General features: G+C 45.2%; 2 protein-coding genes across 7 annotated transcripts in view; one reads left to right on the top strand and one right to left on the bottom strand.

The window, feature by feature from the left end:
* The window catches only part of CCDC77 (coiled-coil domain containing 77), a 40,908-nt gene extending 39,359 nt beyond the window's left edge, over window positions 1-1,549 (bottom strand). For 2 of the 5 annotated variants that reach the window (XM_062194634.1, XM_062194633.1), the window contains exon 1: window positions 1,446-1,549. The gene's annotated coding sequence lies outside the window, so the exon portion shown is untranslated. Of the gene's footprint in view, window positions 1-1,441 lie in introns of all 5 variants that reach the window. The other 3 variants (XM_062194632.1, XM_062194630.1, XM_062194631.1) reach the window with 2 other exon arrangements.
* Window positions 1,550-8,954: 7,405 nt separating this feature from the next.
* KDM5A (lysine demethylase 5A) overlaps window positions 8,955-26,233 on the top strand; it is a 99,002-nt gene continuing 81,723 nt past the window's right edge. Inside the window, exons 1-4 of one of the 2 annotated variants that reach the window (XM_062194635.1) lie at window positions 8,955-9,547; window positions 14,892-14,969; window positions 16,385-16,507; window positions 23,444-23,614. In XM_062194635.1, coding sequence (XP_062050619.1) covers window positions 9,383-9,547; window positions 14,892-14,969; window positions 16,385-16,507; window positions 23,444-23,614 — 537 coding nt within the window. In that variant the 5' untranslated portion in view covers window positions 8,955-9,382. The remainder of the gene's footprint in view (window positions 9,548-14,891; window positions 14,970-16,384; window positions 16,508-23,443; window positions 23,615-26,233) is intronic. The other variant, XM_062194636.1, reaches the window with a different exon arrangement.

The raw sequence follows: 26,233 nt of genomic DNA on the forward strand, positions 1-26,233 counted from the left end.
GTAACTTACAAAAATCAACCAAGCTACATACTTTTATTACCTCAACTAACAATTCCCAAGTCTAATACATTATTTTTTTCATCTTCAGGGGTGGGGAACCTTTTTTCCACCAAGAGCCCTCTGAATATTTATAACTCAATTTGAGGGCCATACCAATTTACCAGTTTAAAAGACGTTGAGCCTGCTATGGGTGTACTGAATTTCGAGTCCCGCCTGCGGTTGCCTTGGCAGGGCCAGACCAAATGAAATCACAGGTCTTTACAGCCCACAGGCCAGCCGTTCCACACTCCTAGTAATGCTCCTTCTGACTTTGCTGTTTCAGCTGCAATTCAGCACTTCCAAGCAACCTGGACTAGGCAATTGAAATTCACCTTCTAATTACTCCTTCTATTCTATTCAATCTCCCATCCACCACCATGAAAATCTTGTATATTTTACTTCCACAACGACCATGTTAATTCAGAATTCCAATATCCTCTTACGCTACAACAGCACCTTAACTGTTCCACCAATTCCTTGTGTCCCCTGGATCATTTTCTTAAAAAGCTCAAATTCACCAGTGGCTTCGCATAGTCTACAGCATGTAGTCAAACTCCATAGATTAGCATTCATGGCTTTGCATACAAGAGGCAAACCTAATTTTCCTGCTTAGTTCCCTCTTCTTCCTTAAATGTAGCGTTCCCAGAGAACTCTTTTTAACCTTCACAAGACTGTCTCCAGCTGAAACAGCTCCCTTCACAACCCTCGCGATTCCACTCAGTGAAATCTAGCCTTTGAGTGAAAACCCGGATAGTATCGTCTTCATCTTTCTTGAGTCTCTCCATCCAAAATGCACTAGCAGAATGACCGAACCAATTCGCCAGTTCTCTGAAAAATATATCAGTTGTTGCTCTCACTGAGAGGGCCTTACTCATCAATGCATGGTCTGAAAGGGCCAATGCCTTCGTGTATGGATCAGTTAGTGAGTTCCAGCCAGCTCCCATTCCTCCATCTCTGATATTCCTGCTCAGGGACATCTCTTACAGCTGTTTACTAACATCTGTTGAGCACCTTGAAATTCAGTTTTATTTACCCCAACAACTCTAACGTATTTTTTAAAATCCCTATTACAGTTCACAAATGAGGACATTGAGGCTTAGACTGGGGGAGGTGGGGTAGGGGGCACACCCGTACTCAACTCCAAGACGGCCACATCCTGTACTTCCTCCCACTTCGTCTTGTTCCTTTCTCTCGCGCCCATAGCTCCCCCGCGGTCCCGCACCCCACGTCTCTCCCTTCGCAGACTCCAACTTCCCATTCCGGGCCCTAGCCCCGCTAAGGACCCCGATTGCAGGCTCCTGTACCTCTCTTCCGCACAGCCTCCACAGCTATATCTCCTGTACAGACCGGCTTTCCAAAGCCCCAACCCTAACCCTTTCACCCTAACCCCAAAACTACGTACTTACAAAACACTAAGCCTCCGAGTCACAGAAACCAACCGAAAAACAAAAGTCAAATCAGCGAGCGGCGCGGCGCCACCGAGTGCCCACGGGTCCGTCCAATCGCCCACCACGTTACACGGCTCTTCGTATTGCGCACCAATAGGAAGTTTGTTTACACGGAAGCAGGTCCCATCGTGCCTTTCCTCGCCAGCGCCTCGCCGCGCAGAGGACGCCGGGAAGTGTAGTTTTGTTCTGCACGCGACCTTCTGCGTGGTGGATGTAGCGGGATTGCAACCCACATTCCAACACTGATGGTGTGATGTTTGGGGTCCGAACACATTTGTTGTGGGCACCTGCTCAACTACTTTTTTATCACGAAAAATGATGAAAAACGCGATGCATTGTCATGGAATGGATCACGGGGGAAGATTGTAAGAAAGCAATTTCTTCTGGCCTAGAGCCAAGATAGGAAATGGAGTTTAATTTCCGTGGTCAGGGAAGTATATATTTAAACACTGTTTGATAGTAGACACTGCTTCCCTTTCCTGAAAGGTTTGAAGAATGGGCTTTAACCAAATAAGCAAGTTCAAAACCCAATTCTGGGATCCTACGGGGCCGGCGCTGTGGAGAAGTGGGTAAAGCTGCTGCCTACAGTGCTGGCCTCACATATGGGTGCTGGTTCGAGACTCCAGCTGCTCCACCTCTGATCCAGCTCCCTGCTAATAGGCCTGAGAAAACAGTGTAAGATAGCCCTAGTCCTTGGGCCTCTATTCCCACATCTCTCCCTCTCTCTGTAACTATGTTTTTCAAATAAATAAATAAATTTGTTTTTTAAAAGATTTTATTTATTTATTTGAGAGGTAGAGTTACAGACAGAGGGAGAGACAGAGAGAAAGGTCTTCCTTCTATTGGTCCACTCCCCAATTAGCCGCAACGGCCGGAACTGCGCCTATCTGAAGCCAGGAGCCAGGAGGTTCTTCCTGGTCTCCCACGTGGGTACAGGGGCCCAAGGACTTGGGCCATCTTCTACTGCTTTCCCAGGCCATAGCAGAGAGCTGGATTGGAAGAGGAGCAGCCGGGACTCGAACCAGCACCCACATGGGATGCCAGTACTGCAGGCGGCAGTTTTACCTGCTACACCACTAAGGCTCCTTAGTTTTAATTTCTGATATCATTATAATTTTTTTTTTATTTGACAGGTAGAGTTATAGACAGTGAGAGAGAGAGACAGAGGGAAAGGTCTTCCTTCCGGTGGTTCACTCCCCAAATGGCCTCCATGACCAGCACTGCGCCGATCCGAAGCCAGGAGCCAGGTGCCTCCTCCTGGTCTCCCATGAGGGTGCAGGGGCCCAAGCACTTGGGCCATCCTCCACTGCCCTCCTGGGCCACAGCAGAGAGCTGGATTGGAAGAGGAGCAACCGGGACTAGAACCTGGTGCCCATATGGGATGCCGGCATCGCAGGCGGAGGATTAACCAAGTGAGCCATGCCAGCCCCCATTATAATTTTTTTTTTTTTACAGGCAGAGTGGACAGTGAGAGAGACAGAGAGAAAGGTCTTCCTTTTGCTGTTGGTTCACCCTCCAATGGCCGCCGCGGCTGGTGCGCTGCGGCCGGCGCACCGCACTGATCTGAAGCCAGGAGCCAGGTGCTTCTCCTGGTCTTCCATGGGGTGCAGTCCCCAAACACTTGGGCCATCCTCCACCGCACTCCCGGGCCACAACAGAGAGCTGGAGAGGAAGAGGAGCGACCGGGACAGAATCTGCCTCCCTGACCGGGACTAGAACCCGGTGTGCCGGCGCTGTAGGTGGAGGATTAGCCTATTGAGCCGCGGCGCTGGCTATAGTTCTTATACACAAGACATTTCGGGGGGCCATGGTTCACATTAAAAAAAATTATTTATTGGGGCTGGCACTGTGGCGCAGTACGTTAATCCTCCGCCTGTGGTGCCGGCGTCCCACATGGGCACCAGTTCGAGACCCGGCTGCTCGTCTTCCAATCTGGCACTCTGCTGTGGCCTGGGAAAGTAGTAGAAGATGGCCCAAGTCCTTGGGCCCCTGCACCCTTGTGGGAGACTGGGAAGAGGCACCTGGCTCCTGGCTTCAGATCGGCACAGCTTTGGCCATTGCGGTCAACTGGCGAGTGAAGCAGCAGATGGAAGTCCTTTCTCTCTTTCTCCCTCTCACTGTCTGTAACTCTACCTCTCAAATAAATAAATAAAATCTTTAAAAAAAGATTTATTTATTAACTTGAGTGGCAGAGTTACAGAGAGAAAGGGAGAGAGAGAGAGAGAGAGAGAAAGAGAGAGAGAGAGAGAGAGAGAAAAGAGATTGATCTTCCATCTGCTGGCTCACTCCTCAAATGGCTGCAATGGCTAGGACTGGGCCAAGTCAAAGCCAGGAGCCTAGACTCCTGTCTGGGTCTCCCACATAGGTAAGGGACTAATTGGGTCATCCTCTGCTGTCTTCCCAGGTTCATTAGCAGGGAGCTGCTGGGACTCCAACCAGCACTCATATGGGATTGGCATCACAGATGGCAGCTTAACCTGCTGCACCACAACATGGCCTTCCAATAATTTTTAAGAGTGTGAAGAGGTCCTGAGACTAAAAATTTTGAGAGCCACTGCTAAAAACTATTCTTGAAATAACAATAAAGATGCTTCTTTTAAAATGAGGTGATTTTTAACTTTTTATTCTCTAAACTGGCCTTCCCTTAATTAAGCTGACTTTGTGAGGTTTTTATTGCATTTGAAAAATAATTTAGAGACTGCAGGCTAGCCACATGATTATCAGACTTAGGTACTCACTCAGGTTAGTAAATTTTGGATAAGCTATAATACTCTAACATTACTTATGTGTTTTCCTCTGAGAAGTTATTTTCAAGACTGTAAATAATACAAGCAACACCATTAAACCATAGCTACACTCAATTATTCTCCCAGAGAGTCAAATAGCATTGCCTGTCTGTAACATCCTGTTGCAGAATGCCCTCAAAGGAACTAATGAAACACACATATTGATCTTTTCAATAGTGATTCTCAAAGCGATGAGTGTTTGGGGGGTGGGGATGGGACTCATCTACTCTCCCCAAGGAGACCATCAGAATATGAGTGAGTGGGGTCGGTACTGTGGCATAGTGGGTAAAGCCACCGCCTGCAGTCCCGGCATCCCATATGAGTGCCGGTTCAAGTCCCGGCTGCTCCACTTCCGATCCCTTGCACCTGCGTGGTAGACCCCGAAGAAGCTCCTGACTCCTGGCTTCGGATCGGCTCAGCTCCAGCCGTTGAGGTCATGTGGGGAGTGAACCAGCAGATGGAAGACCTCTCTCTCTCTCTCTCTTTCTCTCTCTCTGACTTTCCTTCTCTCTCTGTGTAACTCTTTCAAATAAATAAATAAATCTTTAAAATTCCCATATGGGTGCCGGTTCAGTCCCGGTTGCTCCTCTTCTCTGCTGTGGCCTGGGAGGACAATGGAGGATGGCCCAAGTGCTTGGGCCCCTGTACCCCATGGGAGACCAGGAGGAGACACCTGGCTCCTGGCTTTGGATCAGCGCAGCGCTGGTCATGGCGGCCATTTGGGGAGTGAACCAACGGAAGGAAGACTTTCTCTCTGTCTCTTTCTCACTGTTGATATCTCTACCTGTCAAATAAAAAAGAAGCAAACCAACAAACAAAAAAGAATATGAGGCCGGCGCCGCGGCTCACTAGGCTAATCCTCCGCCTTGCGGCGCCGGCACACCGGGTTCTGGTCCCGGTCGGGGCACCGATCCTGTCCCGGTTGCCCCTCTTCCAGGCCAGCTCTCTGCTGTGGCTAGGGAGTGCAGTGGAGGATGGCCCAAGTCCTTGGGTCCTGCACCCCATGGGAGACCAGGAGAAGCACCTGGCTCCTGCCATCGGAGCAGCGCGGTGCGCCGGCCGCAGCGCGCTGCCGCGGCGGCCATTGGAGGGTGAACCAACGGCAAAGGAAGACCTTTCTCTCTGTCTCTCTCTCTCACTGTCCACTCTGCCTGTCAAAAAAAAAAAAAAAAAAAAAAAAAAAAAAGAATATGAGTGAGTGAAACTAGAGTTTTCTTACCCCCACCAGGGATATCCACTGCCTTCCCTTGCAGCAGACTCACTGTGAGTGTAAACAACTGCTATAGACATCTGAGGGACAGAGGGCCAATAAAATGCACGATTCTGCAGAGAATCAGAAGAATTAGGATGTGCAAGTTAATATAGATATGTGGTTTGTTATTGGCTCACGTGATTGTAGAGGTTGGTAAGTTCACAATCTGTAGACTGGGTTAGCAGGCTGGTGATCAGGAGAGCGCCAACGCTGTGGTTCAAGTCCAGGGCTGTCCTTCCTGCCTGGAAAAGGTCAGTGTTTTCCTCTTGCTCTGTGAGGGCAAATCCTGTTGGTTTAAATGTTAATCTCACCCCAAAGCACTCTCAACAGAAACTTGCAGAATAATGTTGGGCTGTGTTTCAGGGCACTGTGGCCCAGCAAACTGACATAAAAAAATTAAGCTTCACACGGATCAAATTGTCAATTGACTGTAATAGCATGAGTGACCCCAGGTAAAGCCATGAGACTATCCCTTTGCCAACCCACAGGACTGTGATGTTTTGATTTTCCATTGCTTTTTTTTCTTTAAGATGTATTTATTTATTTATTGAAAGGCAGAGTTAGAAAGGGTGGGAGAGACAGAGGGAGATCTCCCTCTACTGTTTTTTTCCCCAAATGGCCACGACAGCGGGGGCTGGGCTGGGCCAAAGCCAGGAGTCAGGAGCTTCATCCTGTTCTTCTGCTTGGGTGGCAGGGGCCCAAGTTGGGTCATTGATCTGGATAGGAGGTGTAGGAACTGGGAGTCTCTCAAATTGACGCTCATATTGCCACAATGCAGCCCCCTCAGTCATTAACTTTTGTGGTAGTTTTACAACAAAACATATCTGAAAGAGAACCATCTCCTGACAGTGTTTGTGAATAGGGTTTAGCCCGGTTGGTATGAGTAAATGGGCATTAGCTTTTGTGGAGTCTATAGTCAAACAGATGATATTATGTATGTTACATCCTGGTACAGTCCCAAATAATATTTGATGTATTTAAGTATAGGATAAGGCAGTGAAACACAAAGTGAACTGGCTGTGAAGCCAGTTTATTTATTAATTGGGTGAATCCACTTATTTATTCACTTAACAGATATTTATTGCACATCTCCTACACCAAGACTGGATCTTCTAGGAGCCAGGGAAACAATGAAAGGCAATTTAGGGGCTGGCGCTGTGGCTGGTAAAAAAGCTGCTGCCTGCAGTGCCGGCATCCCATATGGGCACCAGTTCGTGTTCCGGCTGCTCCACTTGAGATCCAGCTCCCTGCTAATGTGCCTGGGAAAGCAGTGGAAGATGGCCCCTGTGCTTGGGCTCTTGCATCCACATGTGAGACCCGGAAGAAGCTCCTGGCTTCGGATTAGTCCAGTCCTGGCCATTGTAGCCATTTGGGGAGTGAGCCAGCAGATGGAAGAACTCTCTCTCTTTACCTCTGCCTCTCTGTAACTCTGCCTTCCAAATAAATAAATTTTAAAAACAAAAGACCTCATATAATTCAAAAAATTTTTAAAAATTTTAAAAAAGGCAATTTAAACTGACTTTTAAAAGTTTGTCAAGGAAGTATGTGTTGCTGCTGACACCAGTTCTGAAGATGAGGGAAAGTTTACCAGAGGAGGTGATCTCTAATCTGATTAGCTATTAGTAGGAATTTAGCCAGGATGGAGATATACAAATCTGTAGGGATGGGTTTGTGCCGGTTAAATATAAAAATACAGAGGAGATAAATGTGAAAGGCTGAGATGAGAAAAACATGGTGCATTAAAGCTACCACAAAAACTTCTGTGGGTTACACGGAGCAGGAGAGGAATGCAACAAATTAATTTGTATGTTGATTTTGGAGATAAAAAGTGAAGAAGGTGAAACCCAGGTTTTAGACAAAGCAGTCCAACTAGGTACTGAATGGACAAGGATTTGAGGGGAGAAAAGAACTGAGCTATTATCACAGTTCAGATGAGAGAGAATTTAAATTTGGATAATGGTGCCGGCCGCAGCGGCCATAGGAGGGTGAACCAATGGCAAAGGAAGACCTTTCTCTCTGTCTCTCTCTCTGTCCACTCTGCCTGTCCAAAAAAAAAAAAAAAAAAAAAAAAAAAATTGGATAATGGTAATAAGGGCAAAGACACATGGGCATATTTAAGATTTTTAAGTAATGCAATTTCCTGACTGCACGTGGGAAGAGAGTAGGAAAAATCACGATTTTTTTTTTTTTGCTCAGGCTACTGAGTAGATAAAGTCACTTATGGAAACCTTAAAAACTGAATAATGGCAAGTGATGAGATTAAGGTACTCTGAATTACCAGCTAGGGTTGCCCAGTAGGTAGCTCCCTTACTCTCTTGCCCTTTCCCCCTGGCCAGGCAGGCTTCCCCCACCAGAGGATAAAACCCTTCCTTTAGCTCTGTGTTTGGTGAATGTTTGTAGTGGCATTGGTGCCGTGACTGGATCCAGTCTCCCTTTGGGTTTCCTGGGCTGCCTTGGGGTCCTGGATTTCTGCCACTCACCCCCCACCTCCTTCCTTGCCACGGAATACTCTGTGATGTCCATCCACACACTGGCCTGACACGTACTAATATTTGATACTAAAAACGACCCTCTCACAGTTTGTTCGTCTTCCTTACTCCCCACAGTTTGGAGGAAGTGACAGATGGACACTTGCTTGGTACAGATTTTCCTGACCAGCAGGGTTCAGAACAGTTCCCAGAGCTTCCATAGCACATTAATAAAGGATGAATGCAGGTGTGGTGCCAGGAGCCGGCCTCTATTAAAAGGCGACGACTTGGGGGCCAGCGCTGTGATGTAGCGGGTGAGCCCGCCGCCTGCGGTGCCGGCATCCCAGGTGGGCGCCGGTTCTGGTCCCGGTTGCTCCACTTCCGAACCCGCTCTCTGCTGTGGCCTGGGAAAGCAGAAGATGGCCCAAGTCCTTGGGGCCCCTGCGCCCCTGTGGGAGACCAGGAGGAGGCTCCTGGCTCCTGGCTTCGGATCCGCGCAGCTCCGGCGGATGCGGCGGGCTGGGGAGTGGACCGGTGCATGGGGGACCTCTCTCTCTCTGCCTTTCCTCTCTCTTTCAAGTGGATTGATAAATTTTTTTTTTAAGGCGACGACTTGGGGTTGAGTGCCAATTACTACAAAAGCATGGTCCAGAGCGGTTAGTTCCTAGGTGGGACGAGGAGCAACTGGATGATGGCTCAGGCAAAGCTGCAGGCTCGACTTGTTAGGATGAAGAGGGGGAGCTGCGCGGCTAAGCAAAGCCGCAGAGATCAGTTAATCGCTAGAACGCGGACAGGTAGATTTAGGCAAACGACGAAGAGGCGGCGACGAGGCGGGGCATCAGAGGTTAGCGCCGGCCGGTTTCCACGTCCATCATCACACAAAGGGGAAGTGGGCCCTCCTCACCGGAAGCACAACCTCGCCGGCCAGGGCATTACACATTCCTCCGCGCCGGAAGAGCGCGTTCGGCTCATCCGTCCCGCGTCCACAGTGGGATTCAGGGGTGAGCCGCCCGAAACCGGCCGGCTGCGCAGAACCCCGGCCGACCAACAGCGACAGCGCCGCGGGCCAGGGGAGGCAGCAGGAAGGGCCGCGCGGCGGCGCGGCGCGTGGTGTCGCGGCGGAGGGATCTGCCTCTCGCGGTGGCGGAAGGATTTGACAGTGCGGGAACTTCCGGAAAGTCCTGCCTACCCCCTCCCTGCCCCCCCGAGAAAAGCCCTGAAGGAAACAATAACAAACGAGAGGAGGAAGCGGTTCTGGGGTTTGTGCGTTGAGCTATTCTCGTCCGAGAAGATGTGCTGCTGTCCCTGTGCAGGGACGTGAGAGGGCTCCGTGGGCTTCGGCCAGCCTTTTCCCACCTGTTCCCCCGTGGGGGCCCCGTGGTTAGTGCCATGGCGGGCGTGGGGCCGGGGGGCTACGCGGCGGAGTTCGTGCCACCGCCAGAGTGCCCGGTCTTTGAGCCCAGCTGGGAGGAGTTCACAGACCCGCTCAGCTTTATCGGCCGCATCCGGCCTCTGGCCGAGAAGACGGGCATCTGCAAGATCCGACCGCCCAAGGTACGGGGGTCTGGGAGAAAGGCGGTGTCGGCGCGCTCGGTCTCGCTGCACCCTGCTGGTCCTCGCACCCTGTCTCTGTACCCCCTCTCCCTCATTTCTCAGTAACCCGGGCCGGGTCTCCGGACGTGGTTTATTTTGCACGCCTGTGTGGGTCCGTCTGAACGCGAGAGAGTAGTGTCCCTGGGCCTTTTCCGCCTCGAATTTGGGATTCTGGACTGGGGGCAAGGATTAAAACGCGAAACAAAACCAAAAACTGTAGGCCTTCCGTTGGCCAGCCAGGTATTTGAAGGATTAGTTTTATGGCAGGCCCTACCCTCGTGTCCAATCCTTGTTATGATTCGATAGTGAAAAATATCCCTCCACTGGCCATTTCTTTTCTTCGGTTAAAATTTTGATTAACTTGTAATGCTCGTTCATTTTTATGGGGTGCAGGGTAGTATTTCAACGCTTGTGTAGCTTGAGCCGATCAACTCCGGCTACTGCGTCGGCTTGTTCCCTAGGCATGCCCTGCTAACGCTTAGCTTGTCGGGTGTTTCTAGGCCTCATCGCAGGCTAGGATTTGGTGGAAGGTAATCTGAGCTGCAGCTCTCCCCCAGGAGGGTATCACAAGACAAGAACACCAGACTAATTACTGCTGCCATGAAACATTCTCTGGGGGAAGAAAAGAAGCACCAATTAGTATTATTCACAATTTAGAGGCTTAGGAAGAATTGGTCAATAAAGAAAATCTTGAATATGAGACACTTCACAATGAAAGATTTCAGAATTGGAATTATTGCAAGTAACTAGGTTTTTCTAAGGTTAATTATAATCCTCAATCTTTAAGGTAAGGAAAGTATCTCTTGTATGGGGAGCAGAGATGGGGTTTAATGCCCTACAAGGTTGAGTGAGATGCTCAAGGTCAAAAGTGTTTTTCTTACCCACTGGACCAGTGCTTTCAAATTATGTTGCTGGACAGCTTGCACCAGGGTCACCTGGATGCTTGTTCAAGTACAGATTCCCTACACCTTTTTGAGAGTGGAGTCAACTTCTGGATGTGAGAATTCTGGAATCTGCTTTTCTAGCAAGTACCCTTAGATCTTAATGCAGATTCAAGTTTGGGAGCCATTGGTTACACAGTGCTTTTTTTTTTTTTTTTTTTTGACAGGCAGAGTGGATAGTGAGAGAGAGACAGAGAGAAAGGTCTCCCACACAGTGCTTCTTAAAGACACTTGATGTTCTGTCTAGTACTCGTAAAGATAGACCATTAAGTGCTGTTACGGTGTTGAATTTTAAAAAACATCTGCCCTCATCACAGACTACCACAGTGGTAGGCATCACAGTGGATTAAAAGCTCAGCTCAGAGTGAGAAGGAGCTAATTTAGCATCTCTGTAGGATTTTGTTTACTCTTTGAAGACCTAGTAGGTAAAATTTTCATTTTTCAGATGAGGAAAGTCTGCATAAGTTTTCAAGTGGCAAAGTAGGTTTTGAGAGATCAGGCTTTTTTAATAAAATTTATTTTTGTATTTGAAAGGCAGAGTTACAGAGAGAGAGAGGGACAGAGATCTTTATCAGCTCGTTCACTCCCCAAATGGCTGCAGTGGCTAGGGTGCCAGAGCTGGGCAATGCCAGGGCCAGGAGCCAGGAGCTTCTTTGAGGTTTTTACATGGGTGCAGGGGCCCAAGGACTTGGGCCATCCTCCACTGCTTTCCGAGGTACATTAGGGAGCTGAATCAGAAATGGAACAGCTGGGACTCAAACTGATGCCCATATGGGATGTGGGCATTGCAGATGGCGGCTTAACCTGTTGTGCCATAGTACCAGTTCCAAAGATCAGGTTTTCTAAAACATGCGCCATTTGTTTAAAATTACAGACTATCAGGTGCATGCAAAGGATTAGCAAGTAATTACTATGGTGACATGGATTACCATTCTCTAAAAGCTTTCCCATGACTCTACCATAATTATCTAATATCAACAAATCTTAAGCATTGAAGTTTTTCCTAAACCATATTTTCATCTGCTGTATTGCATTTGTCCAGTTAGAAATTCTCTCAACGTTCTTTGGTTAAAAATTTTTATTATTTTAAAAAGACTGGGATAATATACTTTTCTTTGTCACATTATTGAAAATAAGTTGTTTTTAAGAAAAATGGAAGATAATTATTTTTTAAAAATTTATTTTATTTGAAAGGCAAGGTTACAGAGAGAGAAAGGGGAAGACAGAGATCTTCTGTCCACTGGTTCATTCCCCAAATGGCTGCAACAGCCAATGCTCTGCCAGACTGAAACCAGGAGCCAAGAGCTTCTTCCGGGTCTCCCACATGATTGGCAAACACTTGGGCCACCTTGTGCCGCTTTCTCAGACACATTAGCAGGCAGCTGGATCGAAAGTTCGAAAGTGGAGCAGCCAGCCATCCGTTGTAGCTATTGGGAGTGAACCAGCAGATGGAAGAACTCTTTCTCTTCTCTCTTTGCCTTTGCCTCTCTGTAGCTTTGCCTTTCAAATAAGTAAATAAATCTTTAAAAAAAAAAAAAAAAAAAGTGGAGCAGCCGAGACTTGAACCAGCACCCATATGGGATGCTGGCGTTGCAGGGAGCGGGTTTACCCACTAAACCACAATGCTGGTCCCACAAAATTGAATTTAAATACTGGCAGGTTTCTTTAGTATCCAAGGTAAGATGCATTTTTTTTTTGAGCACTATTTGTGTCTTAAAGTGGATTTAACGTGATATAGGCTATATCAAACTATGTTCTATAGAATTCTATTTGAAATTATTTCATTTTATTTATAGTACAATCTGGGAATCATCCTTGTTTGTGGATTTGCTTGCCTTTTTTTTTTTTTTTAATGTTTGGATGCCTACAGGCTGCATTTTGAACAAAACATTGATTAATATGGATTGTGAAGTGCTCTGCTATTACACAGAAATGAACATGTTATTTAAATAAGTACCCAAAAATTATTTGATCTTTTTTTAAAAAAAGATTTATTTTATTTATTTGAAAGACAGAGAGGTAGAGACAGAGAGAGAGGTCTTCCATCCGCTGGTTCACTCCCCAGATGGCCGCAATGGCCGGAGCTGGGCCGATCCGAAGCCAGGAGCCAGGAGCTTCTTCCAGGTCTCCCACGTGGGTGCAGGGGCCCAAGGACTTGGGCCATCAACTATGCTTTCCCAGGCCATAGCAGAGAGCTTGATCAGAAGAGGAGCAGAACACCCTGAGAAGAACTAGAACTAGAAGGACTAGAACCAGCGCCCATATGGGATGCCGGCGCTTCAGGCCAGGGTTTTAACCCATTGCACCACAGCATCAGCCACAATTTTTTTTTTTTTTTTTTTTTTATTTTTGACAGGCAGAGTGGACAGTGAGAGAGAGACAGAGAGAAAGGTCTTCCTTTTGCCGTTGGTTCACCCTCCAATGGCCGCCACGGTAGCGCGCTGCGGCCGGCGCACCACGCTGTTCCGATGGCAGGAGCCAGGTGCTTATCCTGGTCTCTCATGGGGTGCAGAGCCCAAACACTTGGGCCATCCTCCACTGCACTCCCTGGCCACAGCAGAGAGCTGGCCTGGAAGAGGGGCAACCGGGACAGGATCGGTGCCCCGACCGGGACTAGAACCCGGTGTGCCGGCGCCGCAAGGCGGAGGATTAGCCTGTTGAGCCACGGCGCCGGCCCAGCCACAATTTTTTTTAATCTTTATCCTTTTGCTCCATCTTTTCCTCCCCCCAAATTTTATTCTTTTTTTGTTTGTTTTTTTAAAGATATATATATATATATATATATATTTTTTTTTTTTTTTCTTTACAGGCAGAGTGGACAGTGAGAGAGAGAGACAAAGGTCTTCCTTTTGCCATTGGTTCACCCTCCAATGGCCGCCGCGGCTGGCGCGCTGCGGCCGGCGCACTGCACTGATCCGATGGCAGGAGCCAGGTGCTTATCCTGGTCTCCCATGGGGTGCAGGACCCAAGTACTTGGGCCATCCTCCACTGCACTCCCGGGCCACAGCAGAGAGCTGGCCTGGAAGAGGGGCAACCGGGACAGAATCCGGTGCCCCGATCGGGACTAGAACCTGGTGTGCCGGCGCCGCTAGGCCGAGGATTAGCCTAGTGAGCCGCGGCGCCGGCCAGGTCTTCCTTTTTGCCGTTGGTTCACCCTCCAATGGCCGCCGCGGCCGGCGCATCTCGCTGATCTGAAGCCAAGAGCCAGGTGCTTCTCCTGGTCTCTCCCATGCGGGTGCAGGGCCCAAGCACTTTGGCCATCCTCCACTGCCTTCCTGGGCCATAACAGAGAGCTGGCCTGGAAGAGGGGCAACCGGGATAGAATCTAGTCCCAACCAGGACTAGAACCCGGTGTGCCGGCGCTGCAAGGCGGAGGATTAGCCTGTTAAGTCATGGCGCCGGCCTATATATTTATTTTAAAGACAAGTTACAGAGAGACGGAGGCAGAAAGAGAGGTCTTCCATCCGCTGGTTCACTCCCCAAATGACCACAAAGGCTGGAGCTGGGCTGATCCAAAGCCAGGAGCCAGGAGCTTCTGGGTCCTTCCCGTGGGTGCAGGGGCCCAAGCACTTGGGCCATCTGCTGCTTTCCCAGGCCATAGCAGAGAGCTGGATCGAAAGTGGAGCAGCTAGGACTCCTGTGCCCACATGGAATGCCTGCACTGCAGGTGGCGGCTTTACCTGCTATACCACAGCACCAGCCCCCAAATTTTCTCTTAAATTTGATAAACTTATATGTTTACTAGAGATTGATTTGTGGTACATGGACTCATTGCATTCCACTTCAGTAACTTGAACAGGCGTAATTGTGATTTGTGAATAGTGGGACCAGAAAGGTTTGTGAAGAATCATTTCTCTACTTTCAAAATTATTTTTCCTAAGCCGGTGCCACGGCTCACTAGGCTAATCCTCCGCCTTGCGGCGCCGGCACACCAGGTTCTAGTCCCGGTCGGGGCACCGATCCTGTCCTGGTTGCCCCGCTTCCAGGCCAGCTCTCTGCTGTGGCCAGGGAGTGCAGTGGAGGATGGCCCAAGTCCTTGGGCCCTGTACCCCATGGGAGACCAGGAGAAGCACCTGGCTCCTGCCATCGGAACAGCGCAGTGCGCCGGCCGCTGCACGCCTACCGTGGCGGCCATTGGAGGGTGAACCAATGGCAAAAAGGAAGACCTTTCTCTCTATCTCCCTCTACTGTCCACTCTGCCTGTCAAAAAAAAATTTTTTTTTTTCCTAAGAATACTACTCTTTCTCTTGCTACAATAAAGACTTCCAAGTTAATCTGTTGTCACTATGACTTGTAGCATCTCATTCCTTAAGTTAAGGGAATAAATAATGCCACTGTATTTGAAAAAAATTCTTTTTATTTAGGATTGGCAACCTCCATTTGCGTGTGAAGTAAAAAGCTTTCGCTTCACTCCAAGAGTCCAGCGCCTAAATGAACTTGAGGTGAGTGTTAATCACCATTTCTGCTTCCAGATTCATTCTGTGTTTTAAGGCTGTAGGTAGAAATCTTTGAGAAGCTCATGTACCAGGGCCCAGAGTTTGTTAATTGAAATTGTAGGGAATAATTACTTAATGTTCAAAGGAAGTATTTTATTTTCTGTATATTATTTAAAGCAGTTACTATGATTTTTCCATTTAACAGATTATAGGAAACTATCTGTAGCTGTGCTTTTCATAGTAGAAATATTCAATTGGAGGCTTAGAGAATTCACAAATTCCATTTTCTCAGTGCTTATAAAAGTGATTTTTTTTTTTTTTTTGGTAATTTTGGACTTCTTTGACCTTGGCAAAAATAGATTTTTAAATTCTATTAAGATTAAAAGCTTAGTTTCCCGATTTTTTAAAAAAGATTTATTTATTTGAAAGAGTTACAGACAGAGGGAGAGGCAGAAAGAGATCTTCCATCTGCTCGTCCACTCCCCAAGTGGCTGCAACAGCTGAGTCTGGGCCAGGCCAAAACCAGGAGCCGGAAGCTTGTTCCAGGTCTCCCACATAGGTGTATGGGCCCAAGTATTTGGCCTTCCTCTGCTGCTTTCCCAGGCCTGTTAGCAGGGAGCTGCATTGGAAGTGGAGCGGCGGGGTCTTGAACCAGCACCCATATAGTCTGCAGGCATTGCAGATGGCGACTTAACGCGCCATGCCACAGCTCTGGCCCTAAGTTTTTTTGGTTTTAACAGAACTTTTCTTAGCCTCTTAATCTGATTAAGATCTCCTTTTCATTATTTTTAATTTTTAAAAAAAGTTTCTAAATTGAAGTGTGTTTAAATACTGCTATTTTCTCCTGCCTGCCACGTTTTCAGAAGATTCTTCAGTGTGGTATAAAAACTGTTATAAATAATACAAAAGGGAAATCTTTGATATGTAAGGCTTATTATATGCTGAGGATTTTTTCTCCCATATTTTCCTAAAACATTTTCTGATATTCTGATATTTTAATAACTATGTCTTCCCTTAGTGTTTTGTAATCAGATAGTTGATGAGAAACATCTTAATACTAGTGAGGTAGAGAGTTGATGTACCTAGAGTGTGCACGTTACTTACAGGTGAAATGATGGAATGCTTAGCAGCTGAGGATTATCTGATGAACTTAATTTCCTAGTTAATCATAAAGTTAAACCAAATTGAAAAATTTTTCTGGTTGCTAATATGAAAGCTTTGTACGTATATTAGAGTAACTTTTAAAATAAAACTTATTAGAAGTATTTTGCCTCTTTGGCTATTGGCTTATTTTATGAAATAGACTAAGTGAAAATGAAAAGCCTTTGCGTTCTTTTGGAGAAATAGTATTAAGTAAGATTCATTCATTTTCACTCATAACTCAATTCTTATTTCTGATTTCTGTATTTTAATAATCTTAGGCAATGACTAGAGTAAGACTGGACTTCTTGGATCAACTAGCAAAATTTTGGGAACTTCAAGGATCTACTTTGAAGATCCCTGTGGTGGAGAGAAAAATTCTGGATCTCTATGCTTTGAGCAAGGTGAAGCTTGTACTTGGTTTAGAAGTTGGAGTAGAGGCTTACGAATTTATCAAACTATGAATTTCATCTAAACTTAGTGAGAAGCATGACTTCTGAAACAGGATTTATTTGACAGTGACATGTGTGCATGAATAAATAGAAATGATGGATCTCAAAGCTATCTTAAGCTATTTTATAATTTTTTTTTTTTTTGACAGGCAGAGTGGACAGTGAGAGAGAGAGAGAGAGACAGAGAGAAAGGTCTTCCTTTGCCGTTGGTTCACCCTCCAATGGCCGCCACGGTAGGCGCGCTGCGGCCGGCGCACCGCGCTGATCCGATGGCAGGAGCCAGGTGCTTATCCTGGTCTCCCATGGGGTGCAGGGCCCAAGGACTTGGGCCATCCTCCACTGCACTCCCTGGCCACAGCAGAGAGCTGGCCTGGAAGAGGGGCAACCGGGACAGGATCGGTGCCCCGACCGGGACTAGAACCCGGTGTGCTGGCGCCACAAGGCGGAGGATTAGCCTAGTGAGCCGCGGCGCCGGCCTATTTTATAATTTGATATGAGATTAATGTTTAATGAGTTAATCAGATGATTAGGCCATGTGATGCACAATATGCAAAAGAAACACCAACCTACAAATTCCATAATTTGATGAGTGTGTGAGAGTACCTCAAAAATTCATGAAAAATAGAATTAAAAGATACTTATTTTGGTGCAGAAAATTTTGACATTCATGCATGGCAGGGTCTTAAAAAGTTTGTAGAAAATGCAAATGATAAAACTACGTGGGGTCCAAGTTTTTTTTGCATCAAAGGAAATTTTTTTTTTTTTATTATTTATTTATTTGAAAAGCAGAGTGACAGAGAGATCTGTCTGCTGGTTCATTCCATATATGGCCACAATAGACAGGGCTGGACCAGGCTAAAGCCAGGAACCTGGAACTCTAGGTTCCAGGATATCCCACATTGGGGAGCAAGGGGCCCAAGTTCTTGTCATTATCTGTTTCCTTCCCAGGGATATTAGCGGGGAGCTAGATTGGAAACATAGCTGCCATGGCACTCCCACATGGATTGCCAGTGTTACAACCACTTAACTGGGTATGTTTTAGTGCTTGTTCCCCAAAATAAACTTCTTTTGATTCAATTTTTCATGACCTTTTTGAAGTACTCTTGAGTAATGTTCTCTGTTGAGCTTGTCATTATTTTTCTACTTCTTAATTGAAGATTGGACATATTTAAGGATTGCTGTTACTCAGCAGTCTCATGTGTGGTATATGTCACTTTTATTTATACCTGTAAGTCATGTTAATGGCTGAGGTGAGCATTTCTCAGTAGAATGAGCAGTAGCTCAGTAACGTAAGGCAGAAAAATGTAGACTCATTTTTGACAAAACTTGTGTTAACATTACATTCCCTAATGTAAAAGCCAGTTGACCTGAAACAGAGATTATAATAATTACCGTGAGAGCATGTTTTGTTCATATAGTAATAAAATTTGTGGTCTCTTTGTCTTGTGGGTGAAGACAGCTTAATTATCTGAGAAATTTTACGAACTTATTTTTGTGGCCTTTCATATCCTATGATTGACACATTATTTTGAAATAAAAACGTATAGTATTATCTAAATTGCAGAGTTAATTTTGGAAGCTATCACTTTGAAGGAAAAAAGTGATGATGTATTCAAATTATTCTTAATGCTACTTTTTTTTTAAGGTTTGTTTATTTGAAAGGCAGAGTTGGGGAGAGAGAGTCTTCTATCTGTTGGTTTACTCCCCACATGGCCGCAACGGCCAGAACTGGGCTGATCCAAAGTCAAGAACCAGGAGCTTCTTCCGGGTCTCCCATGTGGATACAGGGGCCAAGGATTTGGACCATCTTCTACTGCTTTCCCAGACCATAGCAGAAAACTGGATCAGAACTGCAGTAGCCAGGACTTGAACCGGAGTCCGTATGGGATGCAGGCGCTGCAGGCGGAGGCTTTACCTGCTATGCCACAGTGCTGGCCCCTTAATGCTACTTTAAAAAAAAAAATTATTTATTTTATTTGAAAGGCAGAGTTAGGGAGAAACAGATCTTCCATTTGCGGATTCATTTCTTAAATGGCTGCATCAGCTGTGGCTGGGCCAGGCTGAAGCTAGGTTTTCTGGTGTGTGTGGCAGGGACCTAGGGTACCCAGCCATCCTCCACTGCTTTCCCAGACACATTGGCAGGAAGCTAGATTAAAAGTAGAGCAGCCATGATTTGAACTGGTGCCCATAGGGGATGCCGGCATTGTGGGTGGCAGCTTAATCTGCTATGCCAAACCCTGGTCCTTAACGATACATTTTCTAAAAGTTTAAAAAATTATTTGAGAGGTTCAGAGAGAGCGAGTGCGAGCTCTCATCCACTGGTTCACTCATCAAATGCCTGCAAGCTAGGCACCCAGAATTCAATCCAGGTCTCCCATGTGGGTGGCAGGAACCCATTTACTTGAGCCATCATTGCTTCTTCCCAGTGTCCACATTAGCAGGAAGCTGGAATTTGGAGCTGGAACCAGGGCTTGCACCCACATACTTTGGTGTGGGAATTTGGTGTCCTCTCTGTCTTAACCACTAGACAAATGCCCATCCCATGATGCATTTTTAAATTAGTGTCAGGTCAAAATCCTCTAAAAATTCTGAGAAATATGGTCTTAGGCTAAAACACAGTTCTAGGTTTTTCTGTCAATCGAATAATTAAGCATGTGTCAACGGTTATCTGTGCAGTTGTATGACAATCTATGATACTAAGGAGCAAATTATAGTAAACTTGAAGGGTAAATTTGTGTCTTTTTGCAGGAAGTCATTAAGATAAATATTTATGCCGGCGCCGCGGCTCACTAGGCTAATCCTCCACCTTGCGGTGCCGGCACACCGGGTTCTAGTCCCGGTCGGGGCACCGGATTCTGTCCCGGATGCCCCTCTTCCAGGCCAGCTCTCTGCTGTGGCCCAGGAGTGCAGTGGAGGATGGCCCAAGTGCTTGGGCCCTGCACCCCATGGGAGACCAAGATAAGCACCTGGCTCTTGCCATCGGATCGGCGCAGTGCGCTGGCCATAGCGCGCTGGCCGCGGCGGCCATTGGAGGGTGAACCAACGGCAAAAGGAAGAGCTTTCTCTCTGTCTCTCTCTCACTGTCCACTCTGCCTGTCAAAAATAAAAAAAAAAAAAAATAAATAAATAAAAATAAAAAAAGGTAAATATTTATTTTAAGAATTATCTTGTTGACATTTAATCAAGTTTTTTTTTTTTTTTAATGATCTTATTTATTTATTTGAGAGGTAGCGTTAAAGAGCGCAGTCTTGCATCCTCTGGTTTACTCCCCAAATGACCACATGGCTGGAGCTGAGCCAATCTGAAGCCAGGAACCAGGAGCTTCTTCTGGGTCTCCCATCCAGGTGCAGGGGCCCAAGCACTTGGGCCATCTTCTACTTCTTTCTCAGGACATAGCAGAGAGCTGCATCATAACAGGAGCAGCTGGGACTATAACCAGTGCCTATATGGGATGCTGATGACAGAGCCATCCCCTATTTAATCAAATGTTAATCCTAGTATGTTTTGCTGTATGATGTCAAGGTTCTGAATATGTTTGATTTGACTTACATAGCATGAATAAAATATGTATATTTTAAAGATTCTATTTATTATTTGAGAGGCAGAGTTAGAGAGGGTTTACTCCCCAAATGGCCACAATGGCCAGAACTGGGCCAATCCAAAGCCTGGAACCAAGAACTTCTTTCTGGTCTCCCATGTGGGTTCAGGGGTCTAAGCATTTGGGCCGTCTTCCACTGCTTTCCTAAGTACATTAGTAGGGAACTGGATGGGAAGTGGAGGAGCTAGATGGGAAGTGGAGCAGCTGAGACTTGAACAGGCACCCATATGGGATGCCAGCTTTGTAGGTGGTGGGCTTTACCTGCTATGCTACAGTGCTGGCCCCTATGCAAAATATTTTTAAGAATTACTTCATCATTAATAATAACAATGTGGTATTCTTCAGCCAAAGTATTCTTCATCTCATACCTCTGGTATACCCTGTGGAATTTGCTAGGCTAAGTAATATAAGTAAAGATCTACAAAATCTAAACTTTCAGAGCTTTCCTAGTTGAAAGGTAAGTATTAGGTTTAATTTGATGATAAGTTAGATTTCATTCTTGATGTTCTAGAGAAGCAGAATTGGAAAATTAGGAAGGGATTTTTGAGATAACCTAATCATGCAGCGTGCTGTACAACTTTTACAGCATTTGTCATTCATAATGTTGCAGTCCATCTTCAGAAACCTAGTTCCTTTTTGTTAAAAAGGGAACACTACTGATGAAGTATCCCTTGTTTAGATACTTAGAGAACTTATTGAAAATACACTGTGATTGAAGGTTAAATCTCTTTCAGGGTTTATTGGAGTCCTCCCCCCACCATAAGATTTATTTATTTATTTGAAAGGCAGAGTGTCAGAGAAAGGGGGAGAGGAGAGTGATTTTCCGTCTGCTCATTTACTTCCAAAGTGACCGAAATGGCTTGGTGCTGGGTCAGACTGAAGCCAGGAGCCAGGAACTCCATCTGTGTCTCCCATGTGGGAGGCGGGGGCCCAAGTACTCGGCTATCCTCTGCTGCTTTCCCAGGTGCATTATCAGGGAGTTGGGTCAGAAGTGGAGCAGCCAGGACTTGAGCTGGTACTCATTTGTAATGCCAACCTCACAGGTGGCAGCTTAACCCCCTGTGCCACGATGTTGGCCCTTAGTGGAGTCTTCAGTGTATTTTTTTGAAAGTACCTGTGGACATGTTTTTCCCTAACTTGTGAGAATACTTAAAAAACAGATTAATAGGTAAAAGGCAGACATTGTATTTGTGCAGTTTGCATTTTATAGTACTTTGTTCCTTAAATGTCATTGTGAGATTGCTGCTTCTCACCACATAAATTTGTTTTCTTTTGCTTTGAGGTATAACTTATAATGCAGTGCACACATTTTAAATGTGCAGCTCATTAAATCCATGTGTTGCCTATATAAGCACCACCGAGATGAAGATATAGACCTTTTCTTTTGTTTTAAAGATTGATTTATTTATTTGAAAGGCAGAGTTACAGAGACACAGAGAGAGAGAGGTCTTCCATCTGCTGGTTCACTTCCCAGATGGCCGCAATGGCCAGAGCTGAGCCGATCTGAAGTTAGGCGCCAGGAGCTTCTTCTGGGTCTCTCATGTGGGAGCTGGGGCCCAAGGACTTGGGCCATCTTCCACTGCTTTCCCAGGCCATAGCAGAGAGCTGGATTGGAAGTGGAGCCGCCGGCACTCGACCTGGTGCCCATATGGTATGCCAGCACTGCAGGTGGTGGCTTTACCCACTACACCACAGCGCCGGCCCTGTTAACTTTATTAATAAAAAAATTTTACTGTGAGTGAATATAAATATTACTTATTTCTGAGCCTTATAGTATGCTATGATTATGTTTCCTTGTACCAATTTTTATTTTCTTAAGAATTGTTGATTCCCCTTCCTATTTTCATTTTGTGAGCTTCTTTGTAACCATCGAAAATTTACTTTCAAATTTTCTAGGAAAAGTATAAATCTCTCAGGGTGCTTCTACCCATCAGGAGAATCCATCAATTTTATTTTCTTCTTGGATTCATTCCTCCTGGAGTCTTCTTTACTGTTCACTTCAAACTAACTGTATTTTTTAAAAATTTTTTTTAAAAAGATTTATGGATTTATTTGAAAGGCAGAGTTACAGAGAAAGAGGGAGGGAGAGACAGAGTGATCTTCCATCTGCTGATTCACTTCCCAAGTGTCCACAATGACTGGGGCTGGGCCAGGCCGAAGCCAGGAGCTTCTTCTGGGTCTCCCATGTTGGTTCAGGGTCCCAAGGACTTGGGCCATCCTCTGCTTCTTCGCCAGGCACATTAGCAAGGAGCTGGATCAGAATTTGGAGCAGCCAGGACTTGAACCAGCACCTATATAGAATGCTGGCGCTGTAGGCCATGGTTTAACCCACTCTGCCACAGTTCTGGCTCCAGACTAGCTGTTTTTCAAGGTCAGCTCTAAGCCTGGAACCTCCTTTTACCACTGTCACTCTGGGGATTCCTTTTTTTTTTTTTTTTTTGACAGGCAGAGTGGACAGTGAGAGAGAGAGAGACAGAGAGAAAGGTCTTCCTTTGCCGTTGGTTCACCCTCCAGTGACCACAATTCTGGCCCCAACATTTTGTTAAGTTCTATAAATTTTTTAGGATATTTCCTGTTTACCGACATTGTATTCATTTTGTGCTCTATAACATTCTCTCTCTTTTTTTTTTTTAAAATATTTATTTATTTGTTTGAAAGAGTTACAGAGAGAGAGGGAGAGACAGAGAGAGAGAGGTCTTCCATCCGATGGTTCACTTCCCCAATTGGCCGCAACGGCTGGAGCTGTGCCGATCCGAAGCCAGGAGCTTCTTCTGGGTCTCCCACGTGGGTACAGGTGCCCAAGGACTTGGGCCGTCTTTTACCGCTTTCCCAGGTCATAACAGAGAGCTGGATCAGAAGTGGAGCAGCTGGATGTGGAACTGGCGCCCATATGGGATGCCAGCGCTTCAGGCCAGGGTGTTGACCCGCTATGCCACAGTGCCAGCCACTGTAACATTCTTATGTCTCTGTTTTTTTTATGATATTTTATATTGTTGAGTTCCTTGATAGAGTATATACATTGCTTAATTGTCCTGTGGTGCATAATGTACAAAGTATAAATTCACTAAACTTTAAATGCCTGGTTTGAATATAAGTACAGTCATATGAATTGAATTTTAGAGTTTAAAACCTCCAAAAATTGTTGTCTCTGTTCCTTCCTGTAAATACTGAGAGATGTCAGTTTGGTTAGATATTTATTGAAATTTAAAATCTAAGCCCAGAATGATTTTTATATTTAGCAGAGAGTACTTGAATCTACTTAAATAATTCCTTTTTTTTTTTTTTTTCAGATTGTTGCCAGCAAAGGTGGTTTTGAAATGGTCACCAAAGAAAAGAAGTGGTCTAAAGTGGGTAGCCGATTGGGATATCTGCCGGGAAAAGGAACTGGGTCTCTTTTGAAGTCACACTATGAAAGAATTCTCTACCCATATGAGCTTTTCCAGTCTGGTGTCAGCCTTATGGTAAGGTGGCGTTATTGTTCTTACGAGTGAATAAGTCCTGTTTGCCAAGTGTAAGCTTTAGACTGTTCACAACAGTTGCTGATGCATAGTGAAGTAGAATAGGTATCTCCAGGCACCGCAGTTTGGGAGATCAGCATGTATGTCATAGTAGAAAAGTCATATGTATTTTTATGGTTTTCAGATTAAAAAATAATGGGAATGAAGGGTGTTTTCTTATTTATTTAAAATAAATATTCGTGACGTAACACTTTTTGAAAAATTCTTCCTGCTTACATATTTTTAAAACGGCTTTAGTGAAGTGTAGTTTATGTACTATAGAATTCACTCATTATAGGTGCAGTTAGAAAGCTTTAAGAAATTTATATATTTATGCTGCAGTCATCACAGTCCAGTGTTAGAACACTTCCACCAGCTCAAAGTTCTCTTATACTTCTTTGAAGTTGGTTCCTGTTCTTAACCCCATACCCAGGCAACCTCTGATTTACTTTCTGGCCATACAATTTTTGCCTTTTCTAGAAACTTTGCATAGATAGAATCATACAATATGGTTTTGCATCTGGCTTTTTAGCCTAATGTTTTCAATATTCATCAATAGTATAGCTTATATTGGTACTTTATTTGTTTTATGGCTGAATAATATTCCGTTGTACGGATATACCACATTTTATTTATTTGTTTACCAACTGATGGATGGTTGGATTGTTCCAGTATGAATAATGCTGTGACTATTCATGTTCAAGTCTTTGTGTGGACATATGTTCTCATTTCTCTTGGGTAGATACCTGGGAGTGGAATTGCTGGGTTATATGGTAAGTTTATGTTTAACTTTTTAAGAAACTGCCAAATTGTTCGCCAGAGTGGCTGAATCATTTTACATTCCCACCAGTAATGTAGAAGCTTCCAGTTTCTCCCATGTCCTTGCCAACATATGGTATTGTCACTTGTTTTGATTATAGCCATTTTTGTAGGTGTGTAATGGTATTTCATTGTAGTTTTAATTTGCATTTTTCTGAAGGCTAATGATGATGTGCATCTTTTCATGTTCATATTAGCCATTTGTATATCTTCCTCAATAAAGTGTCTGTTGGGTTGTCTTTGCATACTTGTTTGTTAAATATTCTGAATGTAAGTTCTTAATCAAATACATGATTTGTAAATATTTGCTCCTAGTCTATGATTTATGTTTTCATTTTCATAATGGTATCTATTTGAAGAACAATTTGATTTCTTTTTTCGTTGATGGTTTGTGGTTTTAGTATAATATTTAAAAAATCTTTTCCTTATCCAAGGTTACAATTTTTTTTTTCTCCATTTGGAAGCTTTATAGTTTTTTTTAAAAAAGCAGTTTCCTTTGAATTTATTTGTTCATTTTTTTTTTTTTTTTTGACAGGCAGAGTGGATAGTGAGAGACAGAGAAAAAGGTCTTCCTTTTTGCCGTTGGTTCACCCTCCAATGGCTGCTGCGGCCGGCGCATTGTGCTGATCTGAAGCCAGGAGCCAGGCACTTCTCCCGTTCTCCCATGCGGGTGCAGCGCCCAAGCACTTGGGCCATCCTCCACTGCCTTCCCGGGCCATAGCGGAGAGCTGGCCTGGAAGAGGGGCAACCGGGACAGAATCCGGCGCCCCAACCGGGACTAGAACCCGGTGTGCCGGTGCCGCAAGGCGGAGGATTAGCCTGTTAAGCCACAGCGCCGGCCATCATTCATTTATTTTCATTTTATTTGAAAGGCAGAGAGACAGAGGTCTTCCATCTGCTGATTCACTCACAGCCAGGCCAAAGCCAGGAACCAGGAACTCAATCCAGGTTGCAGGGACTCAAGTACTTAGGTCTTCATCTGCTGCCTTCTCAGGGTGTGCCTTAGCAGGAAGCTGAATTAGAAATGGAGCTGGGACTTAAGGTTTTTCAAGCGATGTCTTAACTGCTTTGTCAAATGCCTGTCCCAAGTTTTAGCTTTTAGATTTAGGTTCATGATGCATTTTGAATCTTCTTTTTTCTATGTGTGTATACTATGTGAGTTAAAGATACATGTTAATTTTTGGAAGGAGGGTATGTGAATATTCAGTTGTGATGAACACTGCTTGTTTTAAACAATATATGTTTTCTATTGATTTAACTTGGCACCTTTGTTGAAAATCAGTTTATCATAAATGTTTAGGTTTATTTCTGAACTCTGTTCCATTGGATTGCAGTAGTCCTCCCCCACCCTCAACCCTTGGCCAATCCATGGTTTCATTTTCTGTGGTTTTAGTTATTTACAGTCAGTTGAAGTTCCAAAATATTAAGTAGAGAATTCCATTAGCATTAGTTACATGCTCTTCTGAGTAGTGTGATGAAATCTTGTTACCCTCCATCTTGCCTGGGACGTGAATCATTCCTCTGTCTCTGCTTGTTAGTCATTTGGTAGCCAGGTTAGTTAGCAGGTTGGCTATTATGGTATCACAGTGATAGTGCACGAGTACTCTTTTTTTTTTTTTATTTTTTTTTTTTAAAGAATTATTTTATTTATTTGAAAGTCAGAGTTACAGACAGAGCCAGAGAGAGAGAGAGAGAGAGAGAGAGGTCTTCCATTCTGCTGGTTCACTCCCCAAATGACTGCAGTAGCCAGAGCTGAGCTGATCA

Source organism: Lepus europaeus, chromosome 6, assembly GCF_033115175.1.
Source record: "Lepus europaeus isolate LE1 chromosome 6, mLepTim1.pri, whole genome shotgun sequence".
NCBI lineage: Eukaryota > Metazoa > Chordata > Mammalia > Lagomorpha > Leporidae > Lepus > Lepus europaeus.